General features: G+C 44.6%; 1 protein-coding gene across 7 annotated transcripts in view; it reads right to left on the bottom strand.

Moving 5' to 3' along the window:
* tdrkh (tudor and KH domain containing) overlaps nucleotides 1–12,760 on the bottom strand; it is a 34,502-nt gene extending 21,742 nt beyond the window's left edge. For all 7 annotated transcript variants that reach the window (XR_014893548.1, XR_014893549.1, XR_014893547.1 and 4 more), the window contains exons 1-3: nucleotides 12,653–12,760; nucleotides 10,017–10,177; nucleotides 9,818–9,909 (exon numbers count right to left, since the gene is read on the bottom strand). Coding sequence is in view for 4 of the 7 variants with exons in the window: in XM_085283632.1 (XP_085139758.1) it covers nucleotides 9,818–9,909; nucleotides 10,017–10,146 (222 nt within the window). In the remaining 3 variants the exon portion in view is untranslated. The remainder of the gene's footprint in view (nucleotides 1–9,817; nucleotides 9,910–10,016; nucleotides 10,178–12,652) is intronic.
* Nucleotides 12,761–18,734: the final 5,974 nt, after the last annotated feature.

Here is an 18,734-nt window from a genome sequence, read left to right as displayed (position 1 = left end):
TTTCTGGCCTCACTATAGCACAGGAGACTTTAACACCCTTCCCACGCAATGTACACAAGCTGTAAATTTCCAGATTGTTTTATTTTATTTCTATTTATATAATGTACATAACTCACCCACTTGCTGCACATTATGTCCTCTTTGCATATACTCATTCACTGTATACAAAGTTCTGTCTGTCTCGCTCTTTTTTCTTTGCACAGTCGAGGAACGTATCAGGTCACATTTCACTGCGTGTTACACCTGTATAACCATGCACGTGACAAATAAAGAATATTGAATCTTGAATCTGAATCTGAGATAAACCAGGATTTTAATTCGGATAGACATTCTGTAAGGGAAGAAGGTGGGAGGGAGGAATCAGGTCTGCAGGAAAGATTTAACTGGGTGTCATCAGCAAAACAGTGAAAGTGAAGATCAAATTCTAGAGGGAGGATGTATATTATGAAGAGATGAGGGCCTAAGACTAAAACCTTGGGGGTACACCAGAAGTGACCGGGAATAGACGAGAGCGGAATGATTTCAGTTGAATAAACTGGGAGCGGTCAAGGAGATATGATTGAAACCAGGCTAGGGGTGTGTCAGAGATGCCGAGAGAGGAAAGTCTGCTTAGAAGGACGGAGTGAGAGATGGTGTCGAAGGCTGAGTTCAGATCCAAAAGGGCGAGAATGTCAAGAAGACCAGTGATCTTCTCGACATTAGTGACTTTAGGTAAAGCAGTTTCTGTACTGTGACATGAACGAAAACCAGATTGAAATCTCTCGTAGATGTTATTATTAACCAGTTGTGAATAAAGTTCCAACTACTTTTCCGAGTATTTTAGAGATGAAGGGTAGATTAGAAATCAGATGGAGGTTGTTAAAGTTGTTAGGATCCAAAGAACGTTTTATCAGTATAGACTGTCCTGTATTTGGCTCCATCCATCTTCCCATCAACTCTGACCAGCTTCCCTGTCCCTGCTGAAGAGAAGCACCCCCAGAGCATGATGCTGCCACCACCATATCTGACAGTGGGGATGGTGTGTTCAGAGTGATGTGCAGTGTTAGTTTTCTGCCACACATAGCGTTTTGCATTTTGGCCAAAAAGTTCCATTTTGGTCTCATCTGACCAGAGTAGCTTCTTCCACATGTTTGCTGTGTCCCCCACATGGCTTGTGGCAAACTGCAAAGGGACTTCTTATGGTTTTCTGTTAACAATGGCTTTCTTCTTGCCACTCTTCCATAAAGGCCAACTTTGTGCAGTGCACGACTAATTAGAATTAGAATTCAACTTTATTGTCATTGCACATTCACAGGTACAGGGCAACGAAATGCAGTTTGCATCCATCCAGAAGTGCTTTAGTGATATAGATATATTACAATATATATTAGCAATAATATAGATATGTGAGTATATTACAGAAATGGGTCTATTATGGTATGTTATAATGTACACGGTATGAAGTATGTTGTGAATATTCTATAACTATAAGTATGTACAGGCTGTAGTGAGTACAAGCTATGTACAGGCTATGAACAGGATATAAATATGAAAAACTATACAGAATATGAAATAAATAACTTTACAGAAATCTGAGATATACAGCTATACAGAAATGGGAACTATGCAAGTTGTAAACAGTTGTAGGGTTAAAAATTATCGAATGTACAGAATGATTATTTACACAGAGCTATACAGTAGTTCAGTTAAGATAAGTGAGATATAATTCCTACAGAGGCTATATAAAGTGCTAGTGGTTGTGAGTGGTGGTTCAGTCCATGTTATTATTGTGTGTTTGAGGGTACGGTTGTCCATTGTGGGTGTGTGTGTGTTCAGTCCATGTGTTAACGTGGGTCAGATGTCAGGAGGCAGAGTTCAGGAGTCTGACAGCTGTGGGGAAGAAGCTGTTCCGGTACCTGGTGGTCTTAGTCCGGAGGCTCCTGTAGCGCCTCCCAGAGGGCAGGAGGGTGAAGAGTCCATGTGATGGGTGACTGGGGTCTTTGATGATTTTCCCAGCCCTTTTCAGACACCGCTCCCTGTAGATGTCTTTCATGGCAGGAAGTGGTGCTCCGGCGATGCGCTGGGCAGTTTTCACGACCCTCTGCAACGCCTTCTGGTCCGAGGCAGAGCAGTTCCAATACCAGACTGTTATACAGTTGGTCAGGATGCTCTCGATGGTGCAACGATAGAAGTTCACCAGGATGTCTGAGGACAGGTGGTTCTTCCTCAGAGTCCTCAAGAAGAAGAGGCCCTGGTGAGCCTTCTTGACCAGCTTGGAGCAGTTGGTTGTCCAGGTGAGATCCTCGGAGATGTGGACTCCCAGGAACTTGAAGCTGCTCACACGCTCCACAGCCGTCCCCTTAATGTGGATGGGTGGATGTGGGTCAGCATTCCTCCTGTAGTCCACGATGAGCTCCTTGGTCTTCTCGGTGTTAAGCAGCAGGTTGTTTCTGTCGCACCACTCAGCCAGACGATCCACCTCCTCCCTGTAGGCGGCCTCATCATTGTCACTGATGAGGCCAATCACCGTGGTGTCATCTGCAAACTTAATGATGGTGTTGGAACCATCAGCAGGTCTGCAGTCGTGGGTGAAGAGGGAGTAGAGGAAAGGGCTCATCACACAGCCTTGTGGTACACGGTGTTCATCGTGACTGTAGATGAACAGTGGTTATCCAGCCGGACATGTTGGGGGCGGTTGGTCAGGAAGTTCAGTAACCATTTGCAGATGAGGGAACTGATGCCCAGGTCTGTCAGTTTCCTGATGAGTTGTGAGGGGTGGATTGTATTGAATGCTGAACTGAAGTCTATAAACAGCATTCTGGCGTAGGTGTTGTTGATGTCCAGGTGTGAGAGGACAGAGTGCAGTGCGATGGAGACTGCATCCTCTGTGCTCCTGTTCTGGCGGTATGCGAATTGGTGGGGGTCCAGGGTGGGGGGGAGACAGGATTTGAAGTGTGCTAGGACCAGCTGCTCTAAGCACTTAGTGATGATGGGGGTGAGTGCTACTGGGCGGTAGTCATTGAGGCAAGATGGGTTGGAGTTTTTGGGTATCGGGACGATGGAGGTGGATTTGAAGCAGGCCGGTACCACAGCGTGGGCCAAGGACAGGTTGAATATGTCTGTGAGCACTCCTGCAAGCTCCCCAGAACACGCTCTGAGAACACGCCCGGGGATGCCATCAGGACCTGCAGCCTTGTGGACATTGATCCTGCTCAGCACCGCTCCTACATCAGTAGGGGAGAGAGTCAGAGGTTGGTGGTCTGGCGTCACGTCTGCTTTGGTTGTGGTTGTAGGGTTCCCTCGCTCAAAACGAGCATAAAAGTTGTTGAGCTCGTTGAGGAAGGAGACATCAGAGGATGCGGGGGAGGGTTTGGTGGTCCTGTACTCTGTAATGGTCTGGAGTCCTTGCCACATGCGTCGGGGGTTGGAGTTGGAGAAGTGTTCTTCTACCTTCTTTTTGTAATGGTGTTTGGCTTTTTTGATGCCCTTCTTTAGATTAGCCCTGGCTGTACTGTAGGCGTGTGCATCTCCTGACCTAAAGGCGGTGTTGCGGGCCTTCAGGAGAAGACGAACATCCCGGTTCATCCAAGGCTTCTGGTTGGGGTACATGGTGATCCGTTTCTGGGTGGTGACACTGTCTGTGGTTTCGGAGATGTAATCCAGTACAGATGAGGCGTACTGGTCCAGGTCTGTGTGGGTGAACATATTCCAGTCTGTGTTTTTAAATCTGTCCTGGAGCACTGCGTCTGTCCCCTCTGGCCACACTTTAATTGTCCTCACAGCAGGTTTCACACGTTGGATGAGTGGTGAATACCGAGGTGTGAGGAACAGGGAGAGATGGTCCGATTGTCCAATGTGGGGGAGGGGTGCGGCTTTGTAGGCTCCAGCCAGGTTGGAATACACATGGTCTAAAGTCTTGTCTCCTCTGGTGTGGCAGGAGACATGTTGGTGGAATCTGGAGAGGACTGTCTTTAAGTTGGTGTGGTTGAAGTCGCCAGCAACAATAAAAGCAGCCTCGGGGTGTTTATTCTGGTGTTTGTTAATGGCTGCAGAAAGTTCTTTCATGGCCAACCTAGCATTAGCGTCGGGGGGTATACAGTGGGGCAAAAAAGTATTTAGTCAGCCACCGACTGTGCAAGTTCCCCCACCTAAAATGATGACAGAGGTCAGTAATTTGCACCACAGGTACACTTCAACTGTGAGAGACAGAATGTGAAAAAAAAATCCATGAATCCAAATGGTAGGATTTGTAAAGAATTTATTCGTAAATCAGGGTGGAAAATAAGTATTTGGTCAATAACAAAAATACAACTCAATACTTTGTAACATAACCTTTGTTGGCAATAACAGAGGTCAAACGTTTACTATAGGTCTTTACCAGGTTTGCACACACAGTAGCTGGTATTTTGGCCCATTCCTCCATGCAGATCTTCTCGAGAGCAGTGATGTTTTGGGGCTGTCGCCGAGCAACACGGACTTTCAACTCCCGCCACAGATTTTCTATGGGGTTGAGGTCTGGAGACTGGCTAGGCCACTCCAGGACTTTCAAATGCTTCTTACGGAGCCACTCCTTTGTTGCCCGGGCGGTGTGTTTTGGATCATTGTCATGTTGGAAGACCCAGCCTCGTTTCATCTTCAAAGTTCTCACTGATGGAAGGAGGTTTTGGCTCAAAATCTCACGCCCCATTCATTCTGTCCTTAACACGGATCAGTCGTCCTGTCCCCTTGGCAGAAAAACAGCCCCATAGCATGATGTTTCCACCCCCATGCTTCACAGTAGGTATGGTGTTCTTGGGATGCAACTCAGTATTCTTCTTCCTCCAAACACGACGAGTTGAGTTTATACCAAAAAGTTCTACTTTGGTTTCATCTGACCACATGACATTCTCCCAATCCTCTGCTGTATCATCCATGTGCTCTCTGGCAAACTTCAGACGGGCCTGGACATGCACTGGCTTCAGCAGCGGAACACGTCTGGCACTGCGGGATTTGATTCCCTGCCGTTGTAGTGTGTTACTGATGGTGACCTTTGTTACTTTGGTCCCAGCTCTCTGCAGGTCATTCACCAGGTCCCCCCGTGTGGTTCTGGGATCTTTGCTCACCGTTCTCATGATCATTTTGACCCCACGGGATGAGATCTTGCGTTGAGCCCCAGATCGAGGGAGATTATCAGTGGTCTTGTATGTCTCCCATTTTCTGATGATTGCTCCCACAGTTGATTTTTTCACACCAAGCTGCTTGCCTATTGTAGATTCACTCTTCCCAGTCTGGTGCAGGTCTACAATACTTTTCCTGGTGTCCTTCGAAAGCTCTTTGGTCTTGGCCATGGCGGAGGTTTGGAGTCTGACTGTTTGAGGCTGTGGACAGGTGTCTTTTATACAGATGATGAGTTCAAACAGGTGCCATTCATACAGGTAACGAGTGGGGGACAGAAAAGCTTCTTACAGAAGACGTTACAGGTCTGTGAGAGCCAGAGATTTTCCTTGTTTGAGGTGACCAAATACTTATTTTCCACCCTGATTTACGAATAAATTCTTTACAAATCCTACCATGTGGATTCATGGATTTTTTTTTCACATTCTGTCTCTCACAGTTGAAGTGTACCTCTGGTGCAAATTACTGACCTCTGTCATCATTTTAGGTGGGGGAACTTGCACAATCGGTGGCTGACTAAATACTTTTTTGCCCCACTGTATACACGGCAGTGAGTATGATAGAAGTGAGTTCTCTGGGGAGGTAATAAGTAGGGGTGCAACGATACACAAAATTCACGGTTCGGTTCGGTTCGATACTTTGGTGTCACGGTTCGATATTTTTTCGATACAAAAAAAATGTTCATGCCTTTTTAATTTGTCATTTATTAAAATTATAAATATATATTTTAACTCAAAAGTACAGTTTTTAAATTTAACCCTAACCCTTGTGCGCGTTTTTTATTTTGACAGCGAATGCGCACCTGCGGACCACTTATGTGCACCCCTGGTTATTTAGCTCGTCATATTGCAGCCACAGAAATTCTTTTGTCCATGAAACCATAAAGCTGCACTTTCTTTTTGCCTTATAGTCTGATTTGTCATAACTTCTCCGTTTTGTGGTAAGCTTTTCTTTGGCTGTCACTTCTTCACCCCGACCTGTCTTATTTGGCTCAGCAGAACTAAAATATATATACTGGTACTTTTACACACGGACTCACATAAGCTCAGCGATTCTCTGCGCGATCAACCTCTCACATGTTTAAGCTTGCTGCGGGAGATTTCACTTGTCATGTTTGCATAGTAAGCTAACGATTAATAAGACGATGTCAGAGGAATTGGTGCACAAATTATCATCACTCACAGATCAGTGCTGTCATTGCAAAGTGAAAGCAAAAAAACAAGCGCAAATTCAAACGCGATTTCAATATGTCACATATTGACAGTGGCTCACCGATGCCAATGACATAATTACCCAGCTACATTTCTGAAAGAATGCAAAAGCATTGACATATATTTTTCCTACAATAGCCCGACGGGCAGGGCAGAGAGATTTTTGTAGCCCGACTGGAAAGATCGCTAGCTCCGGGACGTCGGGCTAGCGATTTTGCGAGCCCTGTATCTGATTGAGGAATCACTCATCTTTGGAAAAGAGAGTTTATTACAGAGAAATGTCTCTTTCCAAAATAAAAGCTATACTATCCGCTTCTTCTGGGCTATATTCTCAGCAGCATAAGGAGAATCACGTGCTAACAGCTGTCTAAATGACTCGGCTAAAGTTAGTAGCATGCTTGTTGTTTTTGTCTTTGCACTAGGATGATGTCGGCGTAAATGTGCAGTCATATTCGTTGTGTTCCCACTAGTGCTTTCAGGTTAATCTCGTTGAAATGACCTTAACGCCACAACACGGCAAATCTCCGTTAACGAGCTACCGCCGATTGCCCCGTGCATGGGGCTAGACGGCCAACACGTTAACGAGCTAACTGCGCTAACACACTAGTTCACACCAATGTAATTAAGCATTGCATGGCACATCCAACATACTGTTTTACTTTAGTCCATGACTCGCTTACCTTCAGGGTCATACGTCACATGAAAACCAAAATAATTCCAAACGCCAGATCTGAATGAGGGTGGGGGAGGTCCATCTTGCAAGGAGAGCTTAACTTCTGTCTCGCTAGCTTGCCCTGCGCTCTTCCTCCTGACTATGCTGTCTGTGTTGAGCGCTCAGTGGATCTGCGCTCGACAGTGCAGCCTAGGCGGAGTAGTCGAACGCAGATTCACTGAGCGCTCAACACAGACAGCATCGTCAGAAGGAAAGTTGATAAAATAAATTACAAATTTTGTATTGTTCGATACATATGCGTACCGAACCGAAAGCACTGTATCGAACGGTTCAATATCGATACGAATATCGTTGCACCCCTAGTAATAAGGTCTGCATTTGACCATTAAAAACTCCGCATTAGGTGAGCAGTGACTCTCAGTAGTAGTGGAGTTCATGCACCAAGCATCGTTAATATAAATGCACAAACCTCCACCTCTGGTCTTGCCGGAGTCATCTGCTAGCCTGTTGGCTCGGTGTGTGTAGTGTCCTGCTAACTCGATAGCATTGTCCGGGCAGCTGTTGTTCAACCATGTTTCGGTGAAAAACATGACATTTGAGTCCATAATCCGTCTGTTGTTAGTGATGGAGAGCCGTATCTCATCCATTTTGTCTGCCAGAGAACGGACATTGGCGAGGAAAATACTGGGTAAAGGCAGCCGGTGTGTGTTAGCTTTAGCTTATCCCGTAGCCCTCCGCGCCTACCTCGCCTTTGTTTACGATCTCGGCGCCGTCTGCGTGCACTTCCGCCCGGCCGGGAAGAATGGGCAGCCTCCGGTGTTCTGGAGATCTCTGGGATGAGTCGGAGATCGGCGACAAAACTGTTGGAGTTATGAGTCCAGATGTCCAGAAGCTCTTGTCTGCTGTAGGTCAGCAACGCACAGCAATTCTGGACGAATAATCCGGTTAAAAGTAGATAAAAAACCGCTAAATAGCAGATTCTGGAGAGACACGGAGAGACGCGTTGTTCACGCGCCGCCATCTTGGATGTCCTATGGACAGATTCCCCCACCTGAGCTGTAGATCTCTGCAGCTCGTCCAGAGTCACCATGGGCCTCTTGGCTGCATTTCTGATCAGTGCTCTCCTTGTTCGGCCTGTGAGTTTAGGTGGACGGCCTTGTCTTGGTAGGTTTACAGTTGTGCCATACTCCTTCCATTTCTGAATGATCGCTTAAACAGTGCTCCGTGGGATGTTCAAGGCTTGGGAAATCTTTTTGTAGCATAAGTCTGCTTTAAATTTCTCAATAACTTTATCCCTGACCTGTCTGGTGTGTTCTTTGGACTTCATGGTGTTGTTGCTCCCAGTATTCTCTTAGACAACCTCTGAGGCCAACCTCAGGGCAGTTGTGGAGCTGTTTTGCAAAGAAGAATGGGCAAGGATTTCAGTCTGTAGATGTGCAAAGCTGGTAGAGACAGACCCTAAAAGACTGGCAGCTGTAATTGCAGCAAAAGGTGGTTCTACAAAGTATTGACTCAGGGGGCTGAATAATTACGCACACCCCACTTTGCAGTTATTTATTTGTAAAAAATGTTTGGAATCATGTATGATTTTCGTTCCACTTCTCACGTGTGCACCACTTTGTGTTGGTCTTTCACGTGGAATTCCAATAAAATTGATTAATGTTTGTGGCTGTAATGTGACAAAATGTGGGAAAGTTCAAGAGGGCCGAATACTTTTGCAAGCCACTGTATCTATGCTCTAGCTGCGCAAGCTTTGGCCTTCAATGCTCGGAGTTCATAGGTAAAACCAGGGAGCAGAGCGAGTGAAGGAAACAGAGTGAGTTTTTACAGGAGCCAGAGAATCAAGGACATTGAGTAAACAATTTTTATAATATAATAACAAATCATCAGGAGCAGAATAGAAGTCCGGAATCTGAATATTGTCCAGTCTGGTAGTGAGAATGTCCATACAATGTTCTTGATGTTGTGGAATGAGATGAGACGGTTTGGTTTGGTAGAAGAGCAGCTGAGACTGAGGTTAAATGAAAGGAGGAAATGGTCAGTTATGGGAATTTTAGCAGCAGAAAGATTCGAGGGAGTAAGACCAGAACAGCAAATCAAGTCCAAGGTGTGCCCTTTGGAGTGAGTGGGAAAAGTCAATAAATTGTTTAAATTCAAAGCCCTCGAGACAGGGGGAAAAGTCTCTGGTGACCAGAAGGTCATTATTATATATTCATATTATTATATATGAATGTTGAAATCTCCCACCAAGATAACATTTGGGGAGAGAGATGAAGGATGGGTTAGCAGATTAGCAAAGTCACTGAGGAAGTCAGGGTTAGGTTTTGGGGGGGGGGGGACAGTAGCTATCATGGTGGGAATGGGTCCAGTCAGCTCACATGCAAGGCACTCTAGGGAGCTAAAGGTATGAACATTAACTGGCAGGACCTTCAAGTGCTGACGAAAAATGATCGCGAGACCACCCTCACGACCTGAGCAGCGAGGTTTAGAAAAGCAAACAAACCCCAGAGGAGTAGATTCATTTAGCGGAGAAAAGTCATCAGGTTGTTGCCAGGTTTCAGTTAAACAGAAAAAGTCAGACTTATTGCAGAGTACCAAGAGAGAACCCACACAAATACAAAGTCCCCAGCCAGTTGGTGGATTTGAACTCAGGACCTTCGTGCTGTAAGATAACAGTGCTAACCACCATGTTGCCACAAAATAAATGCATTCCGGTTATTTCCACTCATTTACAATAAATGTTCAACCACACGGAACAAGCAACAAAGAAGCAGACAGTGAAAAGGTCTGAACAACTCACCATGTCTAAAAATGTGGCTTGGCATCGGTACATGTTCCTGTACACCTCTATAGGAAGCGTCATCTTGGACACCTCAGTGTTGGGACCCTGATCTGTTAATATCAATCATATACAGATAAGCTCATAATAAAATAAAATCTATTAATTATCATACACAAATTAGGTTTGGAATGATACCTGTTCAATGAGAGATACTTACTGCTCTTGGTGCCGTTTATGTGGCGATAGATGATGTAGCCCAGAGTGGCCCCGACGGAAAGCCCTGCAGCCAGAGCCACTATTTTCCCAGAGCTCAAGCTGGTCTTATGACCTTCCTTCACTGCATCCATGACACCTTGTGCACCCTGCAGGATGCTTTACCTAAACACACACACGACACAAGTCTCCATCCATTGGTACTATCAGCCTTATTAATGATCTACTCCTCCTTCTTCCATCCATGTTGCCAGCTACAGTTTATAGAATGTTTTTATTTGGACATCTTATTGCTTCGTCCTGAGAATGACCCCTTATTGCAACACAGAAACTGTGGCTCTCAAGAATAGTCATCAGCACACATTGTGCCACATCTACTTTGAGCTAGGTAAACATTCATAAATAATATGATTAAGAGCAAAGAGAATTTAAATATCAGTTATTTTTATAAAGATATCTTTGTTTCAATTAACAATAAATAAAACATCAAAAAGAACATTTAAACAGAAAAAATATATACTGTATCAGATGTTGCTCAAATTCAAACTCAAAAGCCCAGGACCTTTGAATTAGTTAAACAAAAGATTCAGGTCAGGCCACTACAAATATTCTTTGGTTTTTTTAAGAGGTGGACTTTCTGGTGTTTTGGATCATTGTGCAGCTCCAGAACCCAAGTGCACTTCAGCTTGAGGTCATGAACAGATGGCCAAACATTTCCCTTCAGAAAAACAACTTCATTTTGTGTTTACTTGCGTTATCTTTGTCTAATATTTACATTTGTTTGATGATCTGAAACAGTCAAGCGTGACGAGGAGGAAGGAAGGAAGGAAATCAGGAATGGGTCAAACACTTTTTTTTTCTTTTTACACCACTATGTATATACATACACAATGCAGTACTGAGGGTTTCTATTAAATTCAGATTTAGACAAAACTGTACTTTCAAATATGGACCATCTCATTCAAAAGATAAAAATGATTACATTGGTGTGGCTCCCAAAAATCAACTGTCTCAATGATGTTGCCTGTTGGAATAACCTCACAGGTACTTGGCCAATTTGACCAAAAAATGTAAGACTTTCTGTAAGATAAAAATAAACCGAGGATCAGTAGAAAGAAAACATGGACATTGAGACAGAGGAAGAAATATAAATATATAAACATAAAATGTGATTTTTCATATCTGAGACAATCTATACATCTTTATGTGATGTGTGTATCGGAAACATTGGCTTGAAAAAGGAATATGTACAATGAGCAATGTTTATTTGGATGGAGTGGTTTGTCATATGAAATTATTCAGAAAAGCGTTTTGAAAAGAGACTTTCTGGCAATACTTACAAATGAGAGAAAATATTTTTAAAGTCCAATTTATCATGAACAAGAACCAAGTGAGTGACTTTTTGGATCTTTATGAAGTTGCACATAAGGCAGCTGTGCTTTATAAACTGTTAAACAAATAGAAAAAGGACACCTTCAATACTCTGAGGATTTGGCAAAAGGACCTTGGATGTGCAATGAGCAAGAAGAACTGGTCTGGAGTACTCTCCAATACTAATAAATACCTTTTAAAAAGGCCCATGGAAAATTCATGCCATTTCTAAAGTAATACGTGGGTTTTATTTTACCCACTTATAGTTTGGATGTAATGTGCAACAATTTCTGTTGGAAATGTAAATCAGAAAAGGAACATTTATTCATGTTATTTGGGAATTTAAACAAGTGTATCCCTTTTGGAAAAAAAAAATCTAGATCGTGTAGTGGACTGGTTAAGTTTGATAATACCCAAATCACCAAGGTTATGTTTTTTCTGAGACCAGTCGGTCTTACCCACTGCATCCAAATACTGCTTTGTGGTGGCAAAAGCAGGTGCTTTTACAGCCACAAGAATAACCCGAAGAGTATGGAAAGACACATCCTCCCCAAATTTCAAAAACTGGACAGAAGCTATGTAAGAAATTGGATCATACAGAAAATGTTGGCAAGAATTGACTATGATACTAAAAACTTTAGGAGATCTTTGAGAGGGCAGTTTGTAGAAATGGTTGTAGGTTAGAATCTCAAGCCCAGCCTTTCTTTGTCTTTCTGTTTTTATCCCAGTTTTCTTCCACTCTCTTTTTACATAGGCATGTAGTTATGATCAGCACATTCACGGAAAATCAAATAATGACCCCGTCTGATCTCGTTAAACAAAAATTTTAAGAACGACTTTCATGACTCACACTATTGAGTGTAGGCTTCAACCCAGCTGCCTTCTAATGAGAATCGTACTTAAAAACCCATTGAATGCGGCATGTCTTCCTAAATATAACACAACGTGATAATTGCACCCTGCATGCATTTGCTTAGGAGTGTATATATTTTGGGCATTTGATAGTTCTGTTTAGCAGCAGCTTACCACTTTAGGACAATAATATAGAACAAATATTACATTTAGATTCGAATACTGCATGCAGTCTCCTCGGACCTGCTCATACAAGATAAGCTAGCTGCTGCTTTCAGCACTGACACAAGGTAACTAAACGCCACTAGCATGCTCAGATACATGATATCACAGCCTTTATATGTTTTCGACGCTAATACGATTTAGAATCAACGGCATTTTGGAAAGAGTTTCCACTCCCTTCCCACTCGACCTTACCTGTCGATTTGTTAACCTCCTAGGAGGAAGTTCTCAATAAACCGGAAACAATATTTAGTATTTAATTTTCGAATATTGAATTTTCTAATGTGCAGCAGCAAATTAGCTATTAACACTAAAAAAAACACTTTATAAATAATTCACTATGAAAAATCTATTAACCACAAACGTGATTATTTAAATGAAACATTTTATTTTAAGCCGTCAACCGGAAGCCCACTTCTCGCTGTGCAAGCTGCGTGCAAGCTCTCTCAGCCCAGTGACTGTGAAGAAGAGGCGTTCCCCTCAGAATCAGACCTCAGCACCACCCGGTGGCAACAGACAGACATCACAGACAACCTGTGTGTCAACTCTTGTGCTGAATACATTCATTTGTTTTAATATTTGAGCAAATTTGTCGCAATTCCAATATTCAAACAAAATTTAAAAAGTACAACTGCTGACCATAATTTGTACTGTCAGTGAAACCAGGTGTTTTACTGAAAAAGGTACAGGCAAAACTTTAGTTTTCTAGAACCTTACCTGAAGGTTACAATTTGGAGAGCGATCTAGGATTATTTCCTGAAGGTAAGTTATGTAGAACCTTAAGAGAACTTGTTTAAACTGTTGATGTTATGGGAGAACCTCAGAGGACCTCCAGGGAATATTGCCTTCTATTAGTGCCTCAGAGAACATATTGCAACCACTACAGCTGTCTGGAAACGTCAGTCATATTTAAGGGCATTGCCTATAGTGATAGCTACAAAAAACAAAAAAAGATGTGATTTTTTTTTTCAGATAAAATGTAAAACTGTACGAACACACAATATCATTCTTCTCTTAGGATGGAAAAGAGAGCTTTAAACAGACTGATGTTTTTCAGGTAAGTAGGCATAATAGAATAGAATAGAATAGAATAGAATAGAATAGAATACTTTTATTTGTCAATTTCTTCAAATGTACTTGCCATACAAAGGAATTGAAATTACGTTTCACACTGTCCCATGCGTAGACATTGACAACAATAAGGTGCAGATGCACAACAAAAACAGCCCTAACAATAAAGTAATAAATAGTAATATAATAATATAAATAGTGCTAAAAGAAATACTAAAAATATATATATAGCAGCAGGTGTGTGCAATTGCAATGCAAGTCAGGAATGTTTTCAGTTCTTGGTTCAGAGAGTGTTTCCTTGTTGGAGAGTGTGCGTGGGTGAGTGGGGGGGGGGGGGGGTAGAGTCCAATTCTGTCTTCCTATACTTCTGCCAATCTGGTGATTCTGCTGGCTGGGAGCCGGGAGGGAAAAGAGTTCAGCAGTCTCACAGCCTGGTGGATGAAGCTGTTGGTGAGCCTGGTAGTGCGGGAGCAGAGACTTCTGTATCTCTTTCCAGAGGGCAGGAGGCTGAACAGACAGTGCGCGGGGTGGGTTGCATCGTTGACAATTGTGATGGCTTTGCGGGTGAGGCGAGTGGTGTAAATGTCTTGCAGGGAGGGGAGTGGTACACCAACTATCCTCTCAGCTGTTCTCACAATGCGTTGTAGAGCTTTTCTGTTATAGTCAGTGCAGCTACCGCCCCACACAGTGATGCAGCTGGAGAGGATACTTTCAATAGTGCCTCTGTAGAATGTAGTCAGGATGGGTGGTGGAGCACTTGCCCGCTTGAGTTTGTGCAGGAAGTAGAGGCGCTGTTGTGCTTTCTTGGCCAGTGATGCTGTGTTGGTGGTCCAAGAGAGGTCCTCACTGATGTGCACCCCCAGGAACTTGGTGCTGCTCACCCTCTCCACCGCAGCGCCGTCGATGGTCAATGGGGGGTGACAGGTGTGGCCTCTCTGGAAGTTGACAATAATCTCCTTGGTCTTACTGACATTTAGCAGGAGGTTGTTGTCTCTACACCACGTGGTCAGGAGCTCAACCTCTTTCCTGTAGTGATGTAGTGTTGGTGATGAGCCCCACCAGCGTTGTGTCGTCCGCAAACTTCACAAGGTGGTTGGAGCTGTAGGTTGGTGTGCAGTCATGTGTCAACAGGGTGAAGAGCAGAGGACTGAGCACACAGCCTTGTGGAGCCCCCGTGCTCAGGGTGATGCTGTTTGAGACCTTGTTGCCCACACGCACCGCTTGAGGCCTCTGGCTGAGGAAATCCAGCAGCCAGTTGCAGAGGGAGGTGCTGAGGCCCAGTCTGTCCAGTTTACAGATGAGTTGTTGTGGTATTATGGTGTTGAATGCTGAGCTAAAGTCTATGAACAGCATTCTCACATATGAGTCTTTCTTGTCCAGATGAGTTAGGGCCGGGTGGAGGGCAGAGCAGATTGCATCCTCTGTGGATCGTTTCGCTCTGTATGCGAACTGGTGTGGGTCCAGGGTGGGAGGTAGGGTGGATTTGATGTGTGACATGACTAGTCGTTCAAAGCACTTCATAATAATGGGTGTCAGTGCCACGGGGCGGTAGTCATTGAAACAGGCTGGGGGGGGAGAGAGATGATACAGGAATATAAACATCCTTATAAATTGTCAAAGGAGCTTGCAAAGAAAAGCGTCTGGACTTCTTTAAGTTACTTGAAGACGTTTCACCTCTCATCCGAGAAGCTTCTTCAGTTCTAAGGTCAAATGGTGGAGAGTCCCAGATATAAACCTAGTGGGAGTGACCCCCCACAGAGGGACAAAAGGACCCCCTGATGATCCTCTAATCGCCTGAGCCAAGGTGTGTAACTGGGTGTGGGTCCCAATCAGCCAGAGTTTCGGGTGTGTTCATTGTGAAACCTGGCCCCACCTTATCATGCGAATTCCTGAGGTCAGATGGCCCAGGATGTGAGTGGGCGTTAAGGCGTCTGGGAAGGGATCTCAAAACTGGATTATAGATGGCAGAGAGTTGGTGTCGTAAACCCCCGCCTCTGTTCAAAGATGGTTGCTCACAGTGGACATACAGTGGGGCAAAAAAGTATTTAGTCAGCCACCGATTGTGCAAGTTCCCCCACTTAAAATGATGACAGAGGTCAGTAATTTGCACCAGAGGTACACTTCAACTGTGAGAGACAGAATGTGAAAAAAAAGTCCATGAATTCACATGGTAGGATTTGTAAAGAATTCATTCGTAAATCAGGGTGGAAAATAAGTATTTGGTCACCTCAAACAAGGAAAATCTCTGGCTCTCACAGACCTGTAACATCTTCTGTAAGACGCTTTTCTGTCCTCCACTCGTTACCTGTATGAATGGCACCTGTTTGAACTCATCATCTGTATAAAAGACACCTGTCCACAGCCTCAAACAGTCAGACTCCAAACTCTGCCATGGCCAAGACCAAAGAGCTCTCGAAGGACACCAGGAAAAGTATTGTAGACCTGCACCAGACTGGGAAGAGTGAATCTACAATAGGCAAGCAGCTTGGTGTGAAAAAATCAACTGTGGGAGCAATCATCAGAAAATGGAAGACATACAAGACCACTGATAATCTCCCACGATCTGGGGCTCCACGCAAGATCTCATCCCGTGGGGTCAAAATGATCATGAGAACGGTGCGCAAAGATCCCAGAACCACACGGGGGGACCTGGTGAATGACCTGCAGAGAGCTGGGACCAAAGTAACAAAGGTCACCATCAGTAACACACTACAACGGCAGGGAATCAAATCCCGCAGTGCCAGACGTGTTCCGCTGCTGAAGCCAGTGCATGTCCAGGCCCGTCTGAAGTTTGCCAGAGAGCACATGGATGATACAGCAGAGGATTGGGAGAATGTCATGTGGTCAGATGAAACCAAAGTAGAACTTTTTGGTATAAACTCAACTCGTCGTGTTTGGAGGAAGAAGAATACTGAGTTGCATCCCAAGAACACCATACCTACTGTGAAGCATGGGGGTGGAAACATCATGCTATGGGGCTGTTTTTCTGCCAAGGGGACAGGACGACTGATCCGTGTTAAGGACAGAATGAATGGTGCCATGTATCGTGAGATTTTGAGCCAAAACCTCCTTCCATCAGTGAGAACTTTGAAGATGAAACGAGGCTGGGTCTTCCAACATGACAAGGATCCAAAACACACCGCCCGGGCAACAAAGGAGTGGCTCCGTAAGAAGCATTTGAAAGTCCTGGAGTGGCCTAGCCAGTCTCCAGACCTCAACCCCATAGAAAATCTGTGGCGGGAGTTGAAAGTCCGTGTTGCTCGGCGACAGCCCCAAAACATCACTGCTCTCGAGAAGATCTGCATGGAGGAATGGGCCAAAATACCAGCTACTGTGTGTGCAAACCTGGTGAAGACCTATAGTAAACGTTTGACCTCTGTTATTGCCAACAAAGGTTATGTTACAAAGTATTGAGTTGTATTTTTGTTATTGACCAAATACTTATTTTCCACCCTGATTTACGAATAAATTCTTTACAAATCCTACCATGTGAATTCATGGATTTTTTTTTTCACATTCTGTCTCTCACAGTTGAAGTGTACCTGTGGTGCAAATTACTGACCTCTGTCATCATTTTAGGTGGGGGAACTTGCACAATCGGTGGCTGACTAAATACTTTTTTGCCCCACTGTAGATGGCTTCTTTCACTCCTCTTTCAAACCATCTGTCCTCTCTGTCCAAAATGTGGACATTGGCATCCTCAAAGAGTGTCCTTTATCCTTAAGATGCAGATGGACTGCTGAGTCTTGTCCTGTGGAGGTGGCTCTTCTGTGTTGTGCCATGCGCTTGTGAAGTGGCTGTTTGGTCTCTCCAATGTAGAGGTCTGAGCATTCCTCGCTGCACTGTACAGCATACACCACATTGTTAAGTTTGTGTTTTGGCGTTTTGTCTTTGGGGTGAACCAGTTTCTGTCTGAGCGTGTTGCTGGGTCTGAAATACACTGGGATGTCATGCTTGGAGAAAACTCTCCTGAGTTTCTCTGATACACCGGCTACATAGGGGATGACAATGTTGTTGCGTCTGTCCTTCTTATCCTCCCTCGCTGGTGTCTGGTCTTCTTTTCTGTGCCTCTTTGCTGACTTTAAGAACGCCCATTTAGGATAGCCGCACGTTTTGAGTGTGTGTTCCTTCTTTTTCCCTTCAGGCTTAGAGGGAACATGTTCTGCCCGGTGGTGTAGGGTCCTGATTACTCCAAGTTTGTGTTCCAAAGGGTGATGGGAGTCAAAGAGGAGGTACTGGTCCGTGTGTGTGGGCTTCCGGTAAACTTCGATGTTGAGTTTGCCGTTCTCTTCAATGTGCACAGCGCAGTCCAGGAAAGGCAAACAGTTGTCCTTTGTGTCTTCCCTGGTGAACTTGATGTTTTTATCCACAGCGTTAATGTGCGCAGTGAAGGATTCCACTTCTTGTGTCTTGATTTTGACCCAGATGTCGTCCACATATCTGTACCAGTGGCTGGGTACTCTTCCTTTGAAAGAGCCAAGAGCCTTCCTTTCCACTTCCTCCATGTAAAGGTTGGCTACAATAGGTGACACGGGGGAGCCCATGGCACAGCCATGTTTTTGTCTGTAGAAGCCTTCGTTGTACTTGAAATATGTAGTGGTGAGGCAGAGGTCTAACAGTGTGCAGATCTGATCGGGTGTGAAGTTGGTCCTGTCCTCCAAGGAGCTGTCTTCTTGTAGTCGTTTTCTGACAGTCTCCACGGCCTCCGTGGTGGGTATGCAAGTGAAGAGAGAGACTACATCAAAGGACACCATGGTTTCATCTGGATCCAGGGTAAGTTTCTGGCCCTTGTCAGGGCAGGGATAGCTCAGTAGGTAGAGTGGTGGCCCCTTGATCGGAAGGTCGGGGGTTCGATTCCCCTGAACAGCTACCCTGAGGTACCCCTGAGCAAGGTACCGTCCCTACACACTGCTCCCCGGGCGCCCAGTGGCTGCCCACTGCTTCACTGAGTGAATGGGTTAAATGCAGAGAGGGATTTTCCCCACGGGGACCAATAAAGTACACTTTCTTCTGAAGTCGGTGGAGTTCTTGATGTGGTGTGGGGTGTTCCCCACGAGAGGCACAAGGATGGTAGCAAGGTGTTTAGCAATGTTGTAAGTGGCTGAGTTTATGCTACTGACTATGGGTCTGAGGGGGGTGGGGGGGTTACTCCCACTAGGTTTATATCTGGGACTCTCCACCATTTGACCTTAGAACTGAAGAAGCT

Source organism: Mchenga conophoros, linkage group LG8 (genome assembly GCF_057382185.1).
Source record: "Mchenga conophoros isolate Kocher_MC1m ecotype Shallow Benthic linkage group LG8, M_conophoros_male_GT1.1, whole genome shotgun sequence".
Classification (NCBI taxonomy): Eukaryota; Metazoa; Chordata; class Actinopteri; order Cichliformes; family Cichlidae; genus Mchenga; species Mchenga conophoros.
This window is presented reverse-complemented; position numbering and strand designations above follow the sequence as displayed.